We start from the raw sequence: 23,382 nt of genomic DNA on the forward strand, positions 1-23,382 counted from the left end.
GTTTTTTTTTCCTTAAAACATCTTACATTTGTTGCTCATCACAGCGTTGTTAGAGTGCAGTCCAAACTGAAAACCGGATCATTTTATAGCAATTTAGTGTGTTTCAAATTTTATGATGCTAACCGGCTTGAGGTTTAGAAAAGTTATATCAAACAAAATTGAAGCACAAAAAAAAAAAAAAAAAAAAAACATTTTAATGTGGTTTATGGCTTAAATTGCCAACCATATTAATTACACCATTAACCATTTATGTATTATTATTTTGAAATTAAAACGTGTAAAAAATAAATTAATGGTTCTCACATTATAAATTTATGATTGTCAGTTTGTCACCAAAGAAAAAGAAATGCAAAGATTGATAACCAATAATTCACATGAATCCATATGACATGCAAATTAAATTGCATACTAATATTCCTCTACTAGCTAGGTATTAAATAATACTGTAGTAGTTTAATTTCCCTATTAAAATTCTATCCATTAACTTCATTGATCCCTAAATGTTGATTAGAAGCATGGACACTCACTATAATTACGCTCAAGAAAAAATGGCACTTTTTGAATCTTATTAGTGTACAATAAATATAATTACATTCTACGAATATAATGTTACAATTAACAAATGAATAGATATCCTTCATTTCTCCTATTTATTCTCACCTTCTCATATATTAAAAACAACCTAAATTAATCTCTTATATTGAGAACAACCTAAATTAATCTCTTATATATACAATTTTTTTTATTATTTAAAAAAAAAAATCATACCATTTAATTTCTTGTGCATCCCTTGAACAAAAAGGATAAAACTTATAAAAAAGAGACTTCAACATGGTTTTCTTGCCAACCAGAAAACTCAGCCTTCTTTTCCTCATCATTTCTGCATTACTTATATCAACTACATATGCAGGTAAAGTACCATTCTGATGTAATTCATTCGTGTTTGGACAATTGGACCGACTTTTTTCATCACGAAAATGTGACCATCTAAGCCAAAATGGGCATGAATATTTTGGCCATGGCGTACCATACAGGCCTGGCCATGATGAATTAGTTCTAAAATAATCTCATTTTGAGTAAACCTTGTAAGTTCTTGATGACTAACAACTTATAGTTGCCTTTTAATTTATATGTACGTAGGTCGTTATTCCAAGTCCTTGACTAAAAGCTATGTTGAAGATTTTGCTGGAGGGCTTGGAGCCTTTGAGGTATCTATACTAGCCAATTCAACATGAAACAATTGACACATACAATCGTAACATCAAATCTAAAATATCAAAACAAATTAAATATCGACTTCTATATCCAAATTAAATAAATAATATGCATGTCATGCATATGACTTAATTAATTAGAGATGTAAAGAGTATAAAAAATGTTAAAAATAAATTTAGGATCGTCTTTTATTATCTGATCTTTAAACAGTTATATAAAGATAAGTCATAGATATTTTTTTTTTCCTAAGTCGTATATTATCCATCGTACGTTATTAATGTTTGGTTGGACGTGTAGGAAATACCATTGGCGGAAGACGAAAATGTAGAAGTAACCATAGTTCAAGAAAGGATGCTAAGTACCCATGACTATGGATCATTCGAGACATCAAGTCCACCTATTACAAAGCCTGGTCACAAACTCATTCCTGGAGCATCTAATGGACTCTAATCCATAAGTATGTAGGCCATGCAGCATACTAATAACCTTAGTGGCTTATAAGCAGGATGTTTTGCTTCCATAAAATAAACATTAATAAGTTAGCCAGCTAGTTAGGGCACAATTTCTCTACCTACAAATTTAATACATGTAAGTTACGTACTATATATGATTTTTTATTTTTTTTCCCAATATATATTTTTAAAATACACTCGTACTTCTGTGTGTTGTGACATGCAATGAATTTGTGTCAACCGGCTTGCTTTTTCTTGATTATCTTATAATTCTTATTATTGGATGGTCTAATATATATTAAGGCTAGTGTTGTATACAATTCTTAAGGATGCAATTTGCCAATATTCATATACTTGACTTTAACCCACGTTGATTTATACTTAATAAAAAATAGTCATATTATAAAGTCTAATTAGAATTGTTTTGATTCATGATAATTAAAAATGTTATATGAGTAAAAGTTTTACATTAATATATGTGTGACGTGTCCAGTCAACATTTTAAAAAAAAAGTGTTTAATTGCCAAATGTTGAAAACGATGCCAAACGAATTCTTAGCAAGTAGACGCACTGATGGACAAAGGCCATTAGACCGAGGGGGTAGTTGCCTAGTTGGGCTAGTCTTTTCTATTGGGCCGATTGCAGCTAGGTAGGGTTCGTAACCTAAGCCCAAAATAAAAAATACTTAAAACACTTTTGTTTTCCAGCTAATCCGTCGTTAAATTAACAGGAAAATTCGTCATTTCATCTTGTCTTTTACCTTCTATAATGCCAATAATGGAGTAGTTTAAGTATCAGTTTTTCCTTGTGAATAGAGCTAGTGTTCTGATTTTCGTTTTTTTAACCTTGATAAAAAAATAAAAATATCTTTAACGGATCTTAATAATCATCGATTTACTACGTACAAAGTGGTGTTAAAGCCATTAAAATGTATGGTGTGTCAACTAACACCCCTTAAGAAAAAAGCTTATAATATATTCACTAACTTGCCATTATTTCCACCCCATGACAAAATGAGCATATAATATAATATTGACACCTTGTTTTCAAAATTTTAGATTTGTCATTTTAATTGTACAGAGTAGAAAGAATTTTTTTAAAAAAATAAATATATTCACATAAATAGGAATAATTAGTGGAATTTGGGGTATACAAATATGCTATAAAAATAGAAAAGAAATGAGTATATGTAGCCCTAAGATTTATTAAATGGGTAAACTAGAAATATCAAACATTAATAACTAACCTTGAATGAATAATAGGCGTATTGTATTCAATGAATTTATTCTTTTGAAGTGGAATGTCTCAACTACATACTCATATTAAGCAAGTATTGCATTAATTAGTCATATCAAGTTAGAATTTGCAACAATAATCCACGTTGGAGAAGATTATGACCACATTATTCACATAAAAATATACGGCGTAATACTTATGCTGCTTATTACAAAAACCAATTAATAATACTTGTACGTGGAGTATAATATATTTGTTAGTTGTACACTCTTTTTCAATGTTAAAAATTATATTAGTCCAAATTCAAGTTTTACTCTCTTCATTGATGCATTAAATGTATCAATTTGACAAGGGGAATATCTTGCTTCATTGAGGTTCGTAGTGGTCTGATCTAACTCGAAGTGATTCTTTATTTTGCGCTATTACATTATTCACCAATTGATTGTTGGTGTAGTGGTGATTGAGACTACACTTGGTAGGGAAGACTCGTGTTCGATCCCTCGCAACAACAATTGGGAGGGAACTGGAACCTAACCACCCAGAACTGATCCCCAAATCCGGATTAGCCCAAAGGATGAATCGGGTAGAACGCCAAAAAAAAAACATGCATCATGCATGCTTTGTATTTTTATTATGAATAATGTATGTATTGATCATTAATATATATTTTTAAGTAGATGTTAAAACTTAAAAGTTTAAATCTTTGTCTCCTTTACTTTTGGTCCAACAACTACCAAGAGCGCCATTTGGCCTGGTTTGCCTCCGTTGAGTCTTTGACGAGCCACTTTATGGTAATCAAAATTCAACAAGAAAAGAAAGTCCACTAATAATATTTTGGCAACTTTTGGAACAACTTTAATTCATGTCAAAAATAAAGTACGGTTCTAGAAATTTATCGAACTCTTCCAGTTCTATATTATAAATTTAACATATAGTTTTTATACAAGGTCTGTTCTCTTCAGCTTATTATTAGTTCAGTTCCGTTCAATTTCATTCAGTTCACTTCAGTTCCTAATTTTCTTTTCTCATAAAATATTCAGTTCTTTTCAGTCCAGCTCATTTCTAGTAAATCAGAACATGTCTTGTATTGTCTATATGTATTACGTAGTTATATATATATAGTTGGATATGTGGTGATTAGTAGTTAATCCGAAATTGGTAGGTGTGACAAAATCCAAAAAAGAACAAATATATAAGTGGATAAAATTCGTGTGATCACTTGATACGCTACATTAAATTAATGACCTAAAACAAACGCATCCCATTATAAGAGGTCCACGTGTACAAATGTACTATATTACCCTTTAGTTTGCTATTAAACCAACAAATAAGATAAAGGGTAAAATCGTCCTTAAATATAGTTTAAGGCAACTACTTGTCAACTTCCTTTGACTTCAAACTAGGTAACAAAGCTTACATAAATGATAAATGAAGTTGAACTGACGGTAGCATCAACCAAATTGTATTTTTATCATTTTATGTAGAAATTTTGATTACTTGGTCACTTCAATACTTGTCATTTGTCTTTTTAATCAAATTACGTGCACAATTTGTCCTTTTTATTGTTTGATGCCACTACATAAGAGTGAACCTCAATCCACGTAATAACAAACTTGGTTGTATACTACTACAACTTTATTATAGATCAATAGATCATGTATGTGAAGTTGAAATCTTATAAAAAATTATGGTTCATGAAAGTTTGGGGATAAAGCTAAGATAAATATTATTGTGATTGTAGATCAATCAATCAAGTATAAACATTTAGATAATTGATTGAGTAGGTAGTTAAAATTAGTTTTTCTGTTAAATTTCGATCTTTGAGTTATAAGTTGTTTAAGTAATAAAGTTATTTAGTACTTCATATCATATTTTTGCTTTTAGCTAAAATTAGTTTGGCTTTTGATTAATATGCACCTAAATCAAATTCAAAGATGCCATGAACGATATCGTTTCTAAGCCCATCTTTAATAGCAAATTAGATAGTGCAAGCACTTGATTACATGATCCTATATACTAGTGTATGGTCAACAATCCAATATTCTAATGATTTAGACACCATTCATAACTTAATTAATGTTTGCCAAAAAATAAAAAATAAATATAAAATGGTGTCCATTAGAAATTTACAATGTCAACCACAAAGGCACAAGGCTCAATTATTGAGAAATGATATATACACGTATGTAATTAATTATTTCGAAACATACCCGTCAAAAAAAAAAAAATATTTCGAAACATAAATAAAACTTCTAATTCTCTTAATAAGATTTCATAAAAAATCATAGCTATGTATATTCCTACTATAAATGGATCCTTTATTTGTTGTAAGTTGACATACGTGTCTCAACTCTCAACAATTATTAAGGTATTACCCTCTACAAACTAGTTTAATCTCATTGATTAGTAATATACTAATATTTCTTTTTCATCAGTCTAGTACTCTGTATAATAACTTTTTATTTTTTTTATTTTTTTATTATTAAGGAGATCGATGAGCTGTACTAGAGCTAACATCATATTAATATAAGTTATATTTTGAATCAAGTTTGATTTCTCTATTATAACAAACAAATTAAATTAACTAAATTAATTATCAAACAACACATATTACTTTCTTGAAAGGTGAATTAAAGCATGGAATGCGTTCCATGCACTCCGCGTACCTTGCAAGAAAGAAGTTAAGTTGCTTTTTCACTAGCCTTTCAAAAATTCCACAACCCATCCTCAACAGTACAATTCATGCAAGATTTACATTTTTATTTTTTATTTTTTAAGATAAGATACTCGTAGAACAAAAAACTCATTTCATTTGGGATCAATCGCAATCAGCTTGAAACATATATTAAGTAAAATAGTAGAGTGAGAACTAACAAGGATATTTTATAATATAAAGCAAGTATATATAATTAGTGATGATATAATACGTATTTAATTAGTAGTTTGAGGGATATAAAGTATAAACACTAAAAATATAAAATAATGCAAGAGGGATTATTGAGAGATATAATTGACGCTGTACGTAAAAAGAAGTAGTGCAATGGGATTAGAAAGAGAGATGTATAGTACGAGTATCACTTTATTTACCAAATTAAATTATAAAGTGTTAGGCCATGTTCTCTTCACTTTAAAAAAATAATATTAAGTAATAATAATTTAAGTTCAATAAAAATAAGTTCAGTTCAGTAAAATTAATTTTAGTTCAGTAAAAATAATTTTAGTTCAGTAAAAATAAGTTCAGTTCGGCAAAATTCTGTTTTATTAAAGAAGAATTATTATAGAAAATCAGCAAAAATAATTTCAGTTCAGTAAAATTAATTTAAGTTCAATAAAATTAATTTAAGTTCAGTAACAATAATTTCAGTTCAACAAAATTAAGGTGAAGAAAATGAGCCTTACAATTAAATAAAAAGTTGATTTAAAAAAAAAAATACAAGTATTCCTATTAATAACCTAAGACGGAGGAAGTATGGGTTAAACTCTGCCTATGTTGATTCGGCCAAGTTTCTAATTCAAGTCACATTCTCACCTAAACATATGGTGAAGATTGAAGAATATATGATGAATATTTGATTTTTCAAAAGTTAAGTCAACTCATGCATACACATTGAAATTAAGCCGTGGTATTGGACCAAGTATTTATTGAATATTGAATTCCCATTTGGGATTGAAATTATAGAAAAAAACAAAAGGCTACATTCCACCGGCAAAAAACTAAATACAAAATAATTCAAATCACCCAGCTAACTATATCTATATTTTGATTATTTGTTTTTCTTTATGACAATTGATGGTTACAAAACTAAAAAATAAAAATCTAAAGCAAAGATGACAGACAAATTATATAGTACTCGTAGTATATGATTAATATTTATTTTTCCAAAAATATAAATTATGATATAATTTGACTTGCCTCATTGGATTTTCAAACTACACTATTTTCATGCTATAAACTCCATCAATGACAATTGACAATTGATGAATTACTGCACAATTGTAGTTTGCACTGCACCTACGTACCCCCAAACTTTTAATGATATTATTATTATTATTGAAAAAAATTAATTATTGAAAAAAAAAAAGTTGGGATTTTTTTTTTTACACGAAATAGTTTTGATAAGCTATAGATGCTTGAAGCACATGACAATTTTTTTGCTCTTCAATTGTCGAGTTACAATTATACTTACAATAAAAATTGCAATAAATCCTTGATTTTTACAATCAATAAAATTATTATAAAAGGTGTTAAAGTTAAGTCATAAGCACAAATTCATTATATATTGGGATTATATTTCAGCATATCATCTATCACAACAATTAGTTTATTTTAAGTATAAGGTACTTGTTATGAGTTTAAACTATTGATGATCATTTTTTCTAAGTTTAAAACCTACAAAATTATCTAGTACCGTAGGTAATTCAAATTGAAAAGTGAGTTAGTGAATGACATATTATTATGTGATTGTAGGTAGTCAATAATATGTTTTTGAATTTTTAAAAAATGTTTTAGCTATACATTTTTTAAGGAAAGAACTTTTAAACAAGTGTATAAGTGTATTTTACGACAACACGTGTATAAAATAGTGTATTGTAAATGATAGGTTACCAAGCAATACTTGGTTCATCAAATAATACTAAAATTGTAGCCATCAATCTTCATTTGGGACAACTGAGGATTGAGATTCATTTACATACTTTTTTGTCTACTCCCAAAGAGTCTTATTTGCTAAACTATGTCAGGTAATTAAACATGTGATATTACTTCCTTTGTTTCAAAATAATTCACACAATTAAACTTTGCATACATGATAATGCACTGATTTGACCTTACTTTAATATCATTAAATCTTAATCATAACTAAAAAAAAAGTTATATTATGATACTTTATATTTATACCTAAAACAACATATTTTTTGATATAGATAAAAATCAATCATCAATTAACAACTATCTAACAAATACTTTATATCAATACGTATCTAACAACATTGACTTATTACGGAGTATTTTTCATTTCATATGAACACGAAATGGAAAGATAAAAAGAATAGAGATAAAATTTATTTATTTATTATCATTATTGTTACATATGGAGTAGCTTTTAGATTATGCGGTAAAATGGGTAAATATTATAATTTCAAAAATTTACGTGAATAATACAAAGTCAACCACAAATTTATATATGTGGATAGCCACATGCCACATCGTGTGATCGGATTACTTATTCAGGGGTTATTTGATTGGTTAAGAGTTATTTGGTTGGTCCGATGTTACTCGGTCAAGGCTATTCTACCATATTGTTCTCGATAGAAAGAAAATGGTCCTATGTGCTCAATTGATCAAGGTTTACTCGATAAGTGTTTTGGTGTGTGCCAGTCGGCAACACATAATTCATGCTAAAAGTCAATACATTATTCCGTATTTTTTTTGTTGTATAAAAATATACTCGTACTTTGTACTCCATAGAAAAAATATACGTAATCCGTATATAAATACAAAATAAAAAGACATTTAAAAAAGCAAGTTCCACATCCGCCAAACTCACCAAAAAGAAAGGGGAAAGGGTGGTCGACATATTCTTAACGACGTTACACACACCCCTCACTGTACCAACTACAAATCAATCACTGAGAGTATAAAACAAGTTAACAAATAACAATAAAAAGCATCATTTTAACTCCGTTTATTTTCAACCGTCAAAAACGACCTCTCTTTCTCTTATACCCAAAAACCATAAACTAGAATCAGAATCTCTCTCCTCTCTCTTCTGTGGCGCCTTCTCACTTGCAGTTTCTTAAGGTAATTTCTCCATTTTCATTTTTTTTTATTAATTTTGATGTATAATTTTTGATTTTATTCTATTTTTTTTTTTAAAAAAAAATAGTGTAAGAAATTAAGTTATTAGTAATGATATTGTTTGATTTGATGAGCGTGATTTTTGGTAACTAAATCTTGCGATTATTTAGTTGTTTTATATTGCTGGATTTTTAATTTTAATTTTGGGGTATTTTATCATCTGAATCGTGGAATTTTGAATAGATTTTTTCTTCTTCTGACTGTTCAATTTTTTTGCTTTTATGGTTAATCGCCATTATTTTCGGATCTTCTGACCTCTGTATATATTTTTTTTTTCTTCTGAATTTTCATGATTTTCCCACTACTTTTTGGGGGTTTAATAAATATTTAATTTAATTAATAAAACTAATTAATTTTTGATACTATTTATTTCTGACTATACTCTTCATATTCATAACATCATTTGCTCTACTTCCTGCTTCACTCTTCAAGGTTTTAAATTATTATTATTTTTATTTATTTTTAGTTTAATAATTTTCTTTTATTTTTGAGATTGTTGTATTGAGTTTGATCAAATTTTGTAATTTTTTCGAGCTTCAATTGGGGATGTTTAATGTTTACTTAGGTGGTGTTTTGAATGAGAGGAAATGTTTGTTGAGTATATGATTTGATAAAACCTTTGGTAATGGGTAGCCAGGAAAGGCATTTAGACGGGATTTGATCCGAGGTCTTAGAAATTAACTCGCTAGACTTTAACCAACTAAACAAATTAGCATTGACTTACATTTTGGATTTTGATTGTAGGGTTCCTTCTTTTTTCGTATTCTTCTCTGAATCTAAGACTCGTGATTACGATGTTGAGATTTGATGGTTGTTTCTGATGGCTATTTTTTTTGTTTTTTTTTAATTTCATAATGTATACTGTATGAAATGTCACTTTGTTATTCAGAACTTGCATATGTTGTTGCTACTACGGAATATCATTCATTCTTATTAGCTTCGTTTATAATGTTTGTGATCTCGGGATTGTTGTGTTTGGGTACAAACCAATTTGGAACTCTCATAGTTGTTTGAACTTTGGGTATGAGCCAATTCTGGATCAATTGTATTGCATCAATTGGGTATTTAGGTGTGAAATTTTTGGTAGATTGAGTAATATCTTAGTTGAGTAAATGTATTTTTCAATATGCTACTGATGGTTGTCTTTGTTTATTAATTAGTGTGCCCCTCTTTTCCAGAATTTTTTTTGGTCTTTTGGAATATATGTGATTGGTTCTGTTGGCGCTATATGTGGTCAAGGGGCAAACTTCTTTGATTGCTAGCAGCTGAAAATTGGAACTGGTGTATGAGCAAATATGGGAGCTGCTTGTTGCGTTGCTTCTAGAGACAAAGCCATACAACCAGGATCTAGTGGTGAATTTCTGCATAGAAATTTTAGGCATTCTCCAACTTGGAGTTTTCGATGGGATAGTCGAGTTGGGGTAGCTGGTGAAGATACTTCCGTAGGCTGGTTGTCTGATGTTGCTAGTAGGAATGATGGCTTGGATGTGAAATCTGCAACTGATGTGTCAGCACAGGTGTCAGATGGAGGTAGTTCATTGGAGAGTTATCGAACAGGAGCATGGCGCAAATCTCCAGTGAACCAGGATACGACTAAGAGCCTAAAAACATCTGCCTCAGGTAAAGACTTCTTGGTCTGCCTTGCATTATAATATTTCTTATTTGATTTGACTGTGCAAAATTTATCTAGACTTGGTTAGATATTGGAATATCATGGTTAGTCTTTTCATTTTCTGTTTTTGATGTCTTTATTCTAAGAACTGGTTTCTGTTGTCACTTATCAGAATGATGCTTATCAATTTGGCCCCATCCCTTTTTTCTGTTATAAAGAGATGTGAAGGGTTTGAGGTTATTGCTAAAGCTATTGCAATAAAAAAAAATAGGAGTGAAGGAAAAGGGATATAGAAAATAAAAGAACAGCTTGACGGATAAACAAATTAGGTTATCCTTTTCAATCTTGATTGCACTTGGATTGTATGTACTTGTCCTTTTAAGCACACAGCTAAAGTACTGTAGCATGGTCGTGGTTGTGGTCAGTTTATTGTTATTGCTGAAAAGAGTTTTAGCTCATTGCATTTCCTGTTCAAGTCCAGAGAGATGCAAATACTTGTTTTTAAAGGCAAATAGGGGTTACCAAGTCATTTCTTTTTTTTGAATGTGGGGTAAATTATTGCGTCTTCACTCACTAAGTTCACTACTCTCTATAGTTTTGCTTCTGGATCTCACTATAGTTATGCAGTTGACCTCCATAGTGAAGTAGCTGCTGCTGGCCTCTCTATATGTTGATCTTGATTGCCTGTCTCGAATCTCTGTAAAAGCAATTCGGTTTTTGTAGTCGAGTTTGAGTAACGTATCATTTGGTTTTTTTTTTATTTTTTTTATTTTATTTTATTTCCTGTGATTTAATTCTTGTCATGATACTGGTAGATTGCTTAGAGGATCAGAAGTAAAGCTACTATTAAAAATGTAAGATTCACCCTGGGAAATTATTGAGTTTATTCTTGTTGCTTAAATGACTGTTTATGCTTTACCAATATAAATGTGGATTGGTAGCTAGTTTTCAGTGTATCCTGTTAAGATCTTAAATTATTATTGCACTACATTTTTCAAGATATCTGTTATCTTCAACTCCATAGTTGTCAGTCAACTCCTTACTCCATAGTTGTCAGTTATATTGGTTACTAATATAATTGAAAATGTAAATCTAAGTGGAGTTTTGCTTTCATATATGGCAGGTGAATCTGCTGGGAGGAATGCCTGTACTGAGGTATATAGGGAAACTTTTGTGGTTTCTAGATACGTACTTTTGTTTCTCACTATGCAGTGCTCTAATAATTTGTCTTTCCAATATTTCGTAATTTGATTTATTTAGGTGAAACAATCTACAGAATCTCCACCGTTATCAGACCCTGCTTCTGTTAAACTATCACCCTCAGTTCATACAACATCTTCTGTATGCATGTCACCAGTCTCATCCCAAAGCCATCCACCTCCACCATCACCAACCCCATCCAGATGGGCCCGAGGTTCGCCAGCTCACGAGCTTGCCCATCAGGCATCTGAAAGCCATAGTTCTGGGAGAAATTCACCGAGTAATAACTCTGTTTCTGAAGAAGGGCAGGTGCCATTTGGAAACTCTGCTGTAAGCAATGTGTCAACTCGGGGATCCTATGGAAGGTCCTCTGATGGTTGGTCAGCTCATGCCTTCTCAGAACTTATGTCGGCCTCACAGAGAGAACGTTGGTCTTTTGATAGTGATTCCTGCAGCTTTCCTCATGATAAATTGTGTAAAACAAGTGTTCGTAATTCCCGGTCAATCTCTATTGATTTTCAAACATGTGGTATTTGCTCCAAGCTCTTGTCTGAGAAGTCACCTTGGAGCACCCAAAAATTTATTGCGGGTAATGAATTATCTGTTGTAGCTGTTTTAATATGTGAGCATGTATACCATGCTGAGTGCTTGGAGACCATAACGCCCGAAGTTAATAAATATGATCCTGCCTGCCCGGTTTGTACATTTGGGGAGAAGCAAACTTTGAAATTAGCTGGGAAAATGCTGAAGGCAGAAAAGGATTTGAAAGCTAGGAGTAGCAAGAAGTCAAGGAATCGGGTTGTAGATACCAATGCCTCTTTTGATTTTGATTCTTGGAAGAGAAGTGCTGGTGCACATGAAGGGAAGAGTCCCAAGCTTGGCAACAGCTCTAGCTTGAAGATTTCTGCCGCAAAGCCTTTTTTAAAGCGGCATTTCTCCTTTGGATCAAGGGGCAACAAGTCTGCTTCGGAAAGCCCATCAATAAGGAAAAAGGGATTGTTTTGGGCTAAGTCTAGCAGGGAATAAGCCTTGCAGCTTGGTTTGAAAGATCGGAGGTTAGTGCTCCTATCCATAACAAATTATGTTTGCTTAAAGATTTGCAACTATGTGGAAGTAATGATACCTTCATCTCAAAGATTGATTGAAATTACAATCTAAAGTCAGGAAATTTCAAAACACCTCTATGCATGCCAGAAATATGTAAAAATACCTGAGATTTGAGCCGTTTTTGCCCATTTTTTGAGGCCACCAATTTAAAGTTGGTACAACCGGGTGTGCAAAAAATTGTTATGATGGGGGTATCACTCATATAATGGTACTTGAGCTTCTTTTTAATGTGTCATGTTATGTGGTTTAGTCTGGAAGGTAGATTTAAAGCTTACGTTTAATCTTCACTTCCAACATTGATTAAACTTCTTTTGCAGGTTCTCTGTGAGTTTGTTACTTGCGTAACATGATGACAAACTTGGTGACACAAAATACAAAGCGGAAGCTGAATATGGCTCGCGTTTTAGGTATCAATTGATTTGATATATCTTCTCTGATATAAAGGGTTTAGTATGGTGATATGACATTGTAAAGAAGGAAATATAGGATATAAAGTATGATAGGAAGTTATAGGTAGGGAAATCAAGTTGGCAGGTGATTTATGAGGGTTTTGATCTTTATTCATGTTATGTACATTTAAATTTGTTTGAAACAAGAATTCAATTATGTTTCAAAAGAAATCGTTCTCTTTTTTACTCGAGTCATATGATAGACTTAGTTGTTATAAATTGTAAAATCCCTACTATGTGAACATGCAACCAAAGGGTGCATATTTTTCAATCAATTGTTCGTCCATCAAGGAACTAGTAGTTAGCCTTAGGGATTTATCCTTAATAGAAATGAACTTAGTAGGGATTTATAACAAATGGTATTAACTATTAAGGATAAAGTTTTACCCTAATATCACTCATTTTTCAATTCTGATTCCAAACTCATACCACATTTTTACAAATGTATAAATGATACTTTGGGCGTAAAATATGCTGATCGTTTATGGTCGTTGAGATTATATTAACAATTTTTTTTTTTTTGAAGATCAACAACGTAGTACAAATAACCAAAAGTTGAACCACAAAGTATAAAAAAGTGTATAAGTAATTAATTTGGGTGTTACTTGTCTTGTTATTGATGTACCCTTAACAGTTGTTATTTAGTTGGGAGATTCTACATCGTTATACAAATGTATAGAAATGCATAACCGTGATGTTTGTGTGGTCAAAGGATGTATACCAACCTCAGAATCCTAAAGTTGATTGTTCATCGCTTGCATTTAAATTAATTTCTACTTTTGTCGACTTTTCGTCCGCCCACTATTACCTATCTTTCTTTAAAAAAAAATAGCATGTGTGTTTTTGGTGGTGTAGTTGCATGAATCAAGCAAAAGCAACAATTGCATGAATCTACAATGTTGCAATTTTACTTTTTAGAAAAATTTCTAACTAAAGTATACAATTTCTTACTTAATTAGCTATGTAAGGACTGAAGAGTAGTAAACGTTAGAAAATATCTAAAATTTTAGTATAACTGAATTTAATTTTTTTTTTTTTTTTTTTTTTTTTTTTTTTTTTTCAACAACAAAAGAACCTACATAGTAATAAACACGTAAGTGAAATTATAATTTCAACATTAATAAATTTCATTGTATTTCTTGATGTTGCTTTGAACTTTATTAAATAAAGGAAATACAATCTTTTAAGAGGCTTAGTTCAAAAGAGTGTTCTTGTCACTTGAATTTTAATTCTCTTATCTTATTTGTTTTAAAACATTCTTAAACTAAGGGGAACATATCCTAAAAAAGTGTAACTCCATATCATAATATGCATTATACACGGTTCCTTAACAATATCTCTTAACTTGGAAATTAACTCTTTCCCCTGCAAGTTATCTATTGAAAAGTGCAATTTTTTTCATTAAAATAAGCAAAATTAGGCTTATCTCAAAACTATTTTTCATACATTTGTTAATTTAATAACAAGCTTAGTTTTGCTTTACTAATCTAATTTATACAAAATTACAATTAAGTCGTTCTACCAATAAAATAAAATAAAATAGTAATTAAAGGTCTGTTCTCTTACGTTGAAATTCAGTTCAGTTCAATTCAGTTCAGCTCCTAATTTCCTTCTCTTATAAAATATTCAATTCAGTTAGTTCAGTTCAGTTCAGTTTAGCTCAGCTCAGCTCAATTCAGTTCAATTCAATTGAGTTGAGTTTAGTCAATGAGAACAAGCCCTAAGTTTATGCATCAATAATAATTTATGGATACTGTGTACATAATTTAAGGTAATAAGTATAAGTAAGATAACTTTAAACAAAAATGAGCATAGAATTAACAAATTTAAACAAGATAAATAAGCAAAATATTCTTTTACAAGTGAATCATGCACATAATACATCCAAATGTAAAATACAAGTAGGCCATTGTTCTTTTGAACTTCTGATACATCCAAATATAAAATACAAGTAGGTCACTGTTCTTTTGAACTTCTGGGCAAAGTAGAACAGCTTTTAATACGACATAACAAATTTCAAAACATCAGAGCAGAATAGAATAGGGTCGTAGTAGTATTTGTAGCGGCGGTAGAGCTTACCCGTAAACATCCCAACTCAAGAGTCATCAGCCAACTGAAAACATCCGTAGCACGTGTTAACCTTGCACTAAGACACTAATCAATCATATAATTACAAACGTGGAGGCACCTCACAATATCTATCAAACACGTGTTTAATCTCTTCTCTAAACCATCCACAAAGCTCCACTACTCTATTTGTTCCATGCAATTTGTCTATATCTCTATCACCTCATTCATCATATTGTTATCCTCTTTCTAAATTAAAATCTATCATTATCCAAAGTTTGAACCAAGTTAAAAAAAAAAAAAAAAAAAAAAAAAGTTACTTGAAGTGTAAGAAAAATCATATAGGAAAAAAATGTGTTTTTGTTAGGAGAAGATGGCATATCAACAACATTTGAGGGATGAGCATGGTAATCCGGTTGAGCTAACGGATGAGCAAGGTCATCCGGTTAAGCTTACTGATGAACATGGACATCCCATTCATCTAACCGGCGTTGCGTATACTGATGAAGATGGCAACCCTGTGGACGCCCGTGGGTTGCACTCTACTGCGACTCATGGTGGCGTGGAACATGACAATCTCATGGGTAGTCTCATGGGCGCCCGCTGGGCTGCCCCTCATGGTGGTGGCGTGGGACACGACAATCTCATGGGTACCCATGGGACGCACTCTACTACGACTACGACTCATGGTGGCGTGGGACATGACAATGTCAATAAGACTCATAGTGGTGGTGTTGGTGGCGTGGGACATGACAATCTCATGGGTACCCACGGCGTAGGGCTTATAGGCACCCATGGGATGCAGTCTTCTACGACTCATACTGGCGTGGGACATGATAGCTCCACAGGCACCCGCGGGTTGACTCATGGTGGCGTGGGACATGACAGCTCTACGGATACCCATGGGACGCACTCTTCTGCCACTCGTGATGCCGTGTTACCAAAAAACCCCTTGACTACTGGGATGCAATCTTCGACTATTGGTGGCGCGGCTCATGGAACTCATGGAGGTTCCATGACAACCGGGATGCCGTCCGCGACTCTTAGTGGCGGCATGCAGGGTCATAATGAGCCCGGACACCGCGGCCCTGGGACGCTAGGAGATGTTTTGGGAGGCGGGCAGCACCAGCCGAGGAGAGATCAGCCAGGAGGGACTGCTGTTGGTATTGTTACTAAAGAGATTCGACGAAGTGGCACTAGCTCCGGTGAATCGGTTAGTATATATTTTTAGTAACTTCATGCAATCTATCGTTTATTTCATGAATATTGCAAAAATGTCTCTTCATGTTTGATAAATAACTGCATACAATTTGTTAAAATAAAATGTGTAAACTAACTTTTTTGTTATTGTGTTCTCCCTTTATAATTACATGCGTATATATAAATTTGATACATGTACAAATGTAATAGCCTAATAGGATTCATACGATGATATTTCGATGTACATGTTTATGAGTGACAATATTTTGTCAAAGAAATTTAAACTTTGACCTAAAAATAAGTAACCATTTTTCTAAGGCAGATAATAGTCATAATACACCGTATCAAACAAGGCTTTGGAGCTTCCATACTAAAACTAGGCAATAGTAGGAGTAACTCCTCTACCTTAAAAAGTGGAACCATTTCTCCTCTTTCTCCAATGTGGGACACTCACAAGTGGGCTATGATGGGGTTCAACAAGTCCAAAAATCGGATATACAATAATATTTACTCAATTGTTGAATTTTATTTAATTAATCTCAATGCAATACATAATTTTCTTTGTTGAATATGCTATAGTCCGAGGAAGAAGGACATACACCCACGGGTGGGGGAAGGAAGAAGAAAGGATTCGGGGAGAAAATCAAGGATAAGTTAATGCCGGGTGGTAAGCACAAGGATCAGGACGTAGACCATACCGCGACAACTACCATGGCCACAACCACCACTACCACTATCCAGCACCACGAGGACGAGCCTGCTGAGAAGAAAGGTCTAATGGAAAAGATTAAGGATAAGTTGCCTGGTCACCACTAGATAGTTATAGAGTTCGGTTTTTCATTTTCGTTATAGCTTTTGCCAATTTGTACCTTTGGGTGTGAACTCATTACTCATGTAAAGGCCAGAGTTTAAGGCTTTTGTTGTATGTTGAATAATCTATGTGCATCTACTAGTATGCGAAGGGTTAGTTTGTGCTTTTAGATGTTGAGATGTAATTTTCTTTTGTTTGTTTTTAGGGTTTTTGAATGTGTGAAACTTTTCATTTAAAGAGTGTTTTGAACTTTCAATTGTCTAAGATGATGAATGTACCTTTAATTTCTTAAGCCATGTTTTACCTATTTTGTTGGTGTTTATTTTGAGAAAATACAAGTTGATATCTTATATTAACAAAACTGCTTAATATCAAGACTAATTTTGTAAATTCACCAAAGTTAATATTGTAAATTCAACAACCACACCTCCTTTTTCTCCCCACACCACCTGCCGCTCACCAACCGTCACCAGTTGACCCCAATCGATCAAGCACCACCATTTGATCTTTGCAACACCACGAGTACGAACGAATCCCACCACCATTAGATCTTCTTAACACCACGAGTACGAACGAATCCCTTTCCCTAAGGGCTTTGTATGGACCCGATTTTAATAATTTTCTACTAGGGTGTTTATTATACCGGACGACCGCTTTTAATTTGTGAAGGTGGTCAATCTTGGGCATAACCATGGGAATGGAGGAGAGAGAAGGAAAAATTAGCCATGCGAGGGGAGGAGAGAGAAAATTTGATGATATTAACATGTTTTATTTGGGTCTATTCTCATTTACAAAGTTAAACTGAATTGAATATTTTATGAGAGAAGGAAATTAGGAACTGAACTGAAGTGAAAATAAGCTGGAGAGAACAGACCCTTAATATAAGTTAACCCGGTTTTCCTCGTTTATTTTCATGAACAGATGACCTTGCACAATTAGTCAATGCATGATTTTAGCAATCTTTTGTGGCGAAGCTAGTGATGTTGGTCGATAGGCTAATAGCTTGACACAAACTTGGTACCCTGCCATACTTGCATCAACAAAAAACTAGTTCACTTTAGCTAGGTTCTAACCATCCAAACAAAAAGGTGTCCTTTTTTTTTTTTTTTTTTTTTTTTTTTTTTTTTTTTTTTAAGGGAACCTCATCCAATAATCCAAAACTTATTAGACTCCAACTAATTCAAATGTGAGCCGAATCAAGTTTCTCAACAAAATCTCCTTTGTTTCCTAGTCTCAATCCTACGCATCGTGTAATTATGTTGATCAAATTACAACAACTCTCTTAACAGCCGATCAACCTCCATGACCAATGAAGTGCATACACTAGGGGTGGGACTTCGGTCTGGCAGTTCGGTTTGACCTCGGTTTGAGTCGGTTTCGGTTTGGAGCGGTTCGGATTGAAACGGTTTAGTTTAGCTGGCGGGTCGGTTTGGTTCGGTTTGGGTTAGTCACGGCTCGGTTTGGTTTCGGTTTATTTTTTTGCGGTTTAAATTCGGTTTGGGTCATAAGCGGGTCGGTTTATAAACGATTCGGATTATGTCGGTTTGGTTTGATACGGGTCGGTTTAAGGGGCGGGTTTACCCGGGTCAATGTCAGTTCGGTTTACAAACGGTTTGGATCAAGCCGGTTTGGTTTGAAATGGGTCGGTTTAGGGGCGGATTTACCCGGGTCAATATCGGTTCGGTTTATAAACGGTGCGAATCATGTCGGTTCAGTTTGAAATGGGCCGGTTTAGTAGAGGGTTTACACAGTTCAATTGGTTCGGTTTATGAACGGTTTGGATCATGTCGGTTCGGTTTATAAGCGGTTTGGGTCATGAATTGAATTCATGATTGTTTTAAAGATCGCGTCATGACCATGATTTAATGAGTTGATACTTATAATACGATAAATCGATAATTAAGAATGTACAAATATTCAATTAGATTGATCAACAAGTGTTTTAAACTTTTAAGTTTTAATAATCAGATATGTAAATATGTTTATCGATTGTAGATTTGTAGTACATACCAATAATTCAATGAGGCAATGATACTTATGATAGTATGATAATGATACCAACCATACATTCGTGCGATATGATATACATAATAATTAATCTATAATTACACATACATTAACAATATCGTATTGAATCAATTTCCATTTCCAAACATTGCATTTCTTATAAATTATAACTTACACGAGATTAAATGGATTCGTTATTTAGTTTGTTACTTTATTTAAATTACTAACTCAAACAACTTAATAAGTTAAATGGACGAAATCACGAAATCATGACCATGATTTAATGAGTTGATACTTATAATACGATAAATCGATAATTAAGAATGTACAAGTATTCAATTAGATTGATCAACAAGTGTTTTAAACTTTTAAGTTTTAATGATCAGATATGTAAATAACTAAATATGTTTATCGATTATAGTACATACCAATAATTCAATGAGGCAATGATACTTATGATAGTATGATAATGATACCAACCGTACATTCGTACGATATGATATACATCATATACATAATAATATAATTACATATACATTAACAATATCGTATTGAATCAATTTCCATTTCCAAACATTGCATTTCTTATAAATTATAACTTACACGAGATTAAATGGATTCGTTATTTAGTTTGTTACTTAATTTAGATTACTAACTCAAACAACTTAATAAGTTAAATGGACGAAATCACGAAATCACTAATTAAAGTGGTGATGAAAGCATTATGCAATACTAATGTACGAATAGTCAAATATACAACGGTTAGATTGAATGCCCATGAAAAACAATGGTTAGATTTTCATTACTTTATTAGTTATTAGTATTATTACTTATTAAGTTATTATTAGTTTTATAGTTTATTATATATACTGATATACAATCACAGACTCACAGATGTCAGATATTGTCATATTGATGAGCATTAAGCCATTAACTCATTAAGTCATTAACTATGTCGTATTGAATCAATTTCAATTTTGAAACATTTGCGTTTCTTACAATTTATAACTTATAATAATAATAATAATAATAATAATAATAATAATAGTAATAATAATAATAATAATTATAATAATATTATAATAATAGTAGTAGTAAACTAGTAATAATAATAATATTAACAAATAATTATACTAACAATAATAATAATAATAATAAATAAATAATTAAAAAAAACGGTCAAAAAGACCTAGAAAAGCACAAAGAAAATCTAGACCGTTAGATCTAGATGAATATTCTAGAATCTACAAAAAAAAAAAAAATGAACGGTTAGATCTAACTTGGATGTTGAGATTGAATATGGACGGTTAGATCAACTGAAGTAAAACCTAAACCTAGAAAAAAAAACCCACTCTCACTCTCTCAGCCATTCTCATTCACTCATTCAGCCGTTTCTCTCTCAATCTCACAATCTGTCATAGTTTCTCTCTCTAACTTCTCAGTTTCTCACTCTTTCGTTCTGAAATTCTCAAGAATCTCAAGCTCAATTTCGTTTCATTTGTGTTTTGGATCTACATTTCTGATTTCTAGCTTTACATTCTCGTTTTTTTGTTAATTTTTGTTGTTTTCGTTTTGATTTTTTTCGTTTTTGTTCCCGTTTGTTTATTTAGGGTTTTTGTTTTCGTTTCATTTGTGTTTTGGATCTACATTTCTGATTTCTCGCTTTACATTCTCGTTTTTTTGTTAATTTTTGTTGTTTTCGTTTTGATTTTTTTCATTTTTGTTTCGGTTTGTTTATTTAGGGTTTTTGTTTTCGTTTCATTTTTGTTTTGGATCTAAGTTCTGATTTCTGATTTCTGATTTCTGATTTGAAATCTTCCTCTCCTTCAAGCCGTCAAACCCTAAGGTAATTTTTTTGTTAATTTATTCGATTTTTTTCGTTTTCGTTTAGGTTTTTTTTTTTTTTTTTTATTTCAAGTTCTGATAATCTACATTCTTGATTTTTTCTTTTGATCTCCAGTTCAGGTAGTTCTCCATCTTCAAATCTCCTTCAAGCCGTCAAAGGTAATTACTTTTTCCTTTTTGTTTTTTTTTAATACAGTTTTTCTGTTTTTGTATTTGATTATTGTTGTTGTTCTTGCTTGAATATAGTCGAAATATGCCTAAAATGAGTAAAATCTGTTGTTGATTGTATTTTTGTTTTTTAAGGGAAAATGGTAGATTTGTGCTGTTTTGTTGTTTATTATGCTCGATTTAAAAGTAATGATGATGGGTTGTTCAGATTATGTGATTATTATTGTTGGAATACATGCATTGTTTATTTATTGGGATTTTAGCTTTATATTTTTAACCCATATTGTTGGAATACAAGCATTGTATATGATTGGCTTAAAGTTAGTACTTAAAATGTACACATATGTGACTGTATCGTATATAACTTTCTATATTCTGTTAGGATATATGTTGTAATCACGTTTGTTGTATAATTCTGAATTTTGAAACATTGACTAGTGCAAATAAAATTCTGAAATATGAACTATCTATTTAGTTGAATTTTGGTATTGAGTGAATAGGATTCACTGTCGTGACTTCAGTGTCGGTCACATGAGACAATGCATGCTTAATTGCTCACTATTAGTAGAATCTGTCACTTAATTTGGTACTTATAAGTTATAAATGCTGTTTTTTTTTTGTTTCAGTCATGTCTCGCGAGTATGATGAATTTGACTATGAGAGGCAATCAAATTTTGATACTGTTAGCTCTCAAGCTGCCTCTGTCTCGGTTGATGATGCTAGTCATACCGGCACTATCAATCCTTCTGTTAATAAACGTCAAAGAACCGCAGGTATATGGAAGCATTACACTTTTTTTGTAAAGACGATAGGTAATGAAAATGTAGATTATGATCGTTGTAATTTGTGTAGCAAAGAATATAAAGCACCTGGTAAAGCGGGTACTTCAACTTGTAGAGCTCATATTAATGCATGTTTGGAAAAGCATGGTCTCCAGTCCGGTAACGAATCACAATTTGATCAAAAAACTTATCTACAAAAGTTTGCTAAAGCTATAATCTGCCATGCATATCCTTTAAATATTGTAGAGCATGAATATCTTAGGGAACTTCATGCATATTTGAATCCTAAGGTGCAGCATGTTTGTAGAAAAACTATGTTAAAGTATGTTATTGCTGAGCATGATAAATATAAATCCTTGTTGCTTGAGTCTTTGGCTAATGTTTCTGGTAGAGTTAGCTTTACATGTGACTTGTGGACTGCATGTACTAACCGAGGCTATCTCACTTTGACTGCTCATTATGTTGATAACAGTTTTGGCCATTCCTATTACATCGGTGGCCTCTGAATCTTCTTTTAGTTTGGGTGGTCGTATTTTGAACAAATATAGGGGTAAACTTTTGCCAAAGAATGTTGAGGCATTGGTTACCACCCAAAATTGGTGCCGTGGTTATCAAGCGGATGTTGAGGAAGACGTCCTCCTTATTGGTAAAGAGATTGAAGCCGAAAGTGCTTCATCTGCATAACTGGTATTTGTGTCTCATTGTGGTTTATTTTATCTTGAAAAATCGTTGCCCTTGTCATTTATTTTCAGACTTGTTGGCAGCATTTTTCTAGACTTTTAAAATCGTTGCCCTTGTCATTTATTTTCAGACTTGCTGGCAGCATTTCTTAAGTTTTTGTTAAAATAACCATTGCTCGGTGATGTAAATCTGAGAGCAATTTTAAAAAACAAAAGCTATAATTTTGAAGTTGCTTGAACTTGTTATGAGCTGCTGCCTGCTGGTAGTGCTTTTGCCTTTTGGTTGTTGTCTCTGCTGAGTTGTTATTGCCTATATTGTTGCCTGCATGAGCTGGTTCCTGCCTCCTGCCAGCTTGAGGTGCTGTGTTGCTGCCTTTTGTGTTATGAATTTATGATAAGTTTTGTTGCTGCTGTTTCTTATGCTTGCTGTTTTAATTTTTCTTGAATCATCGTTGCCCTTGTCATTTATGTTGAGACTTCAATGTATATGTACTTGCTGGCAGCATTTTTCAAGTTTTAAGTTAAAACAGCCATTGCTCAGTGATGATACGATAAACGTAAATCTGAGAGCAATTTTGAAAAACAAAAATAAGTTCCTGCTGAGTCCCTTCTGCTTATATTATTCCTTGCTTCGGATAAGTTGTTGATCTGTTATTGCGTGTGCTGGTTCCTGCTTGTTGCTGCTATTTCCTCT

At 32.2% G+C, this 23,382-nt stretch overlaps 2 protein-coding genes across 2 annotated transcripts; both read left to right on the top strand.

Moving 5' to 3' along the window:
- The first annotated feature begins 8,572 nt into the window (after nt 1-8,572).
- LOC110705125 lies at nt 8,573-13,403 on the top strand. The gene is made up of 5 exons (XM_021882964.1): nt 8,573-8,703; nt 9,939-10,380; nt 11,496-11,527; nt 11,633-12,627; nt 12,997-13,403. Exons 2-4 carry the CDS (start codon nt 10,056-10,058, stop codon nt 12,596-12,598), a joined length of 1,323 nt encoding a protein of 440 aa, XP_021738656.1. The 5' UTR covers nt 8,573-8,703; nt 9,939-10,055; the 3' UTR covers nt 12,599-12,627; nt 12,997-13,403.
- A 1,786-nt stretch (nt 13,404-15,189) lies between these two features.
- On the top strand, nt 15,190-17,498 carry LOC110705126 (embryogenic cell protein 40-like). The gene is made up of 2 exons (XM_021882965.1): nt 15,190-16,408; nt 16,975-17,498. The coding sequence occupies exons 1-2, from the start codon at nt 15,569-15,571 to the stop codon at nt 17,209-17,211; spliced, it is 1,077 nt and encodes a 358-aa protein (XP_021738657.1). The 5' UTR covers nt 15,190-15,568; the 3' UTR covers nt 17,212-17,498.
- The last annotated feature ends 5,884 nt before the right edge of the window (nt 17,499-23,382 follow it).

The sequence above is a fragment of the Chenopodium quinoa genome, unplaced genomic scaffold, assembly GCF_001683475.1.
Source record: "Chenopodium quinoa cultivar QQ74 unplaced genomic scaffold, ASM168347v1, whole genome shotgun sequence".
Taxonomy (NCBI): domain Eukaryota; kingdom Viridiplantae; phylum Streptophyta; class Magnoliopsida; order Caryophyllales; family Amaranthaceae; genus Chenopodium; species Chenopodium quinoa.

Coding starts and splice junctions, on each gene's coding strand:
- LOC110705125 (XM_021882964.1), top strand. CDS start 10,056: ATGGGAGCTGCTTGTTGCGTTGCTTCTAGAGACAAAGCCATACAACCA. Junction 10,381..11,495: donor CCTAAAAACATCTGCCTCAG/GTAAAGACTTCT, acceptor CATATATGGCAG/GTGAATCTGCTGGGAGGAAT. Junction 11,528..11,632: donor GGAGGAATGCCTGTACTGAG/GTATATAGGGAA, acceptor TGATTTATTTAG/GTGAAACAATCTACAGAATC.
- LOC110705126 (XM_021882965.1), top strand. CDS start 15,569: ATGGCATATCAACAACATTTGAGGGATGAGCATGGTAATCCGGTTGAG. Junction 16,409..16,974: donor GCACTAGCTCCGGTGAATCG/GTTAGTATATAT, acceptor AATATGCTATAG/TCCGAGGAAGAAGGACATAC.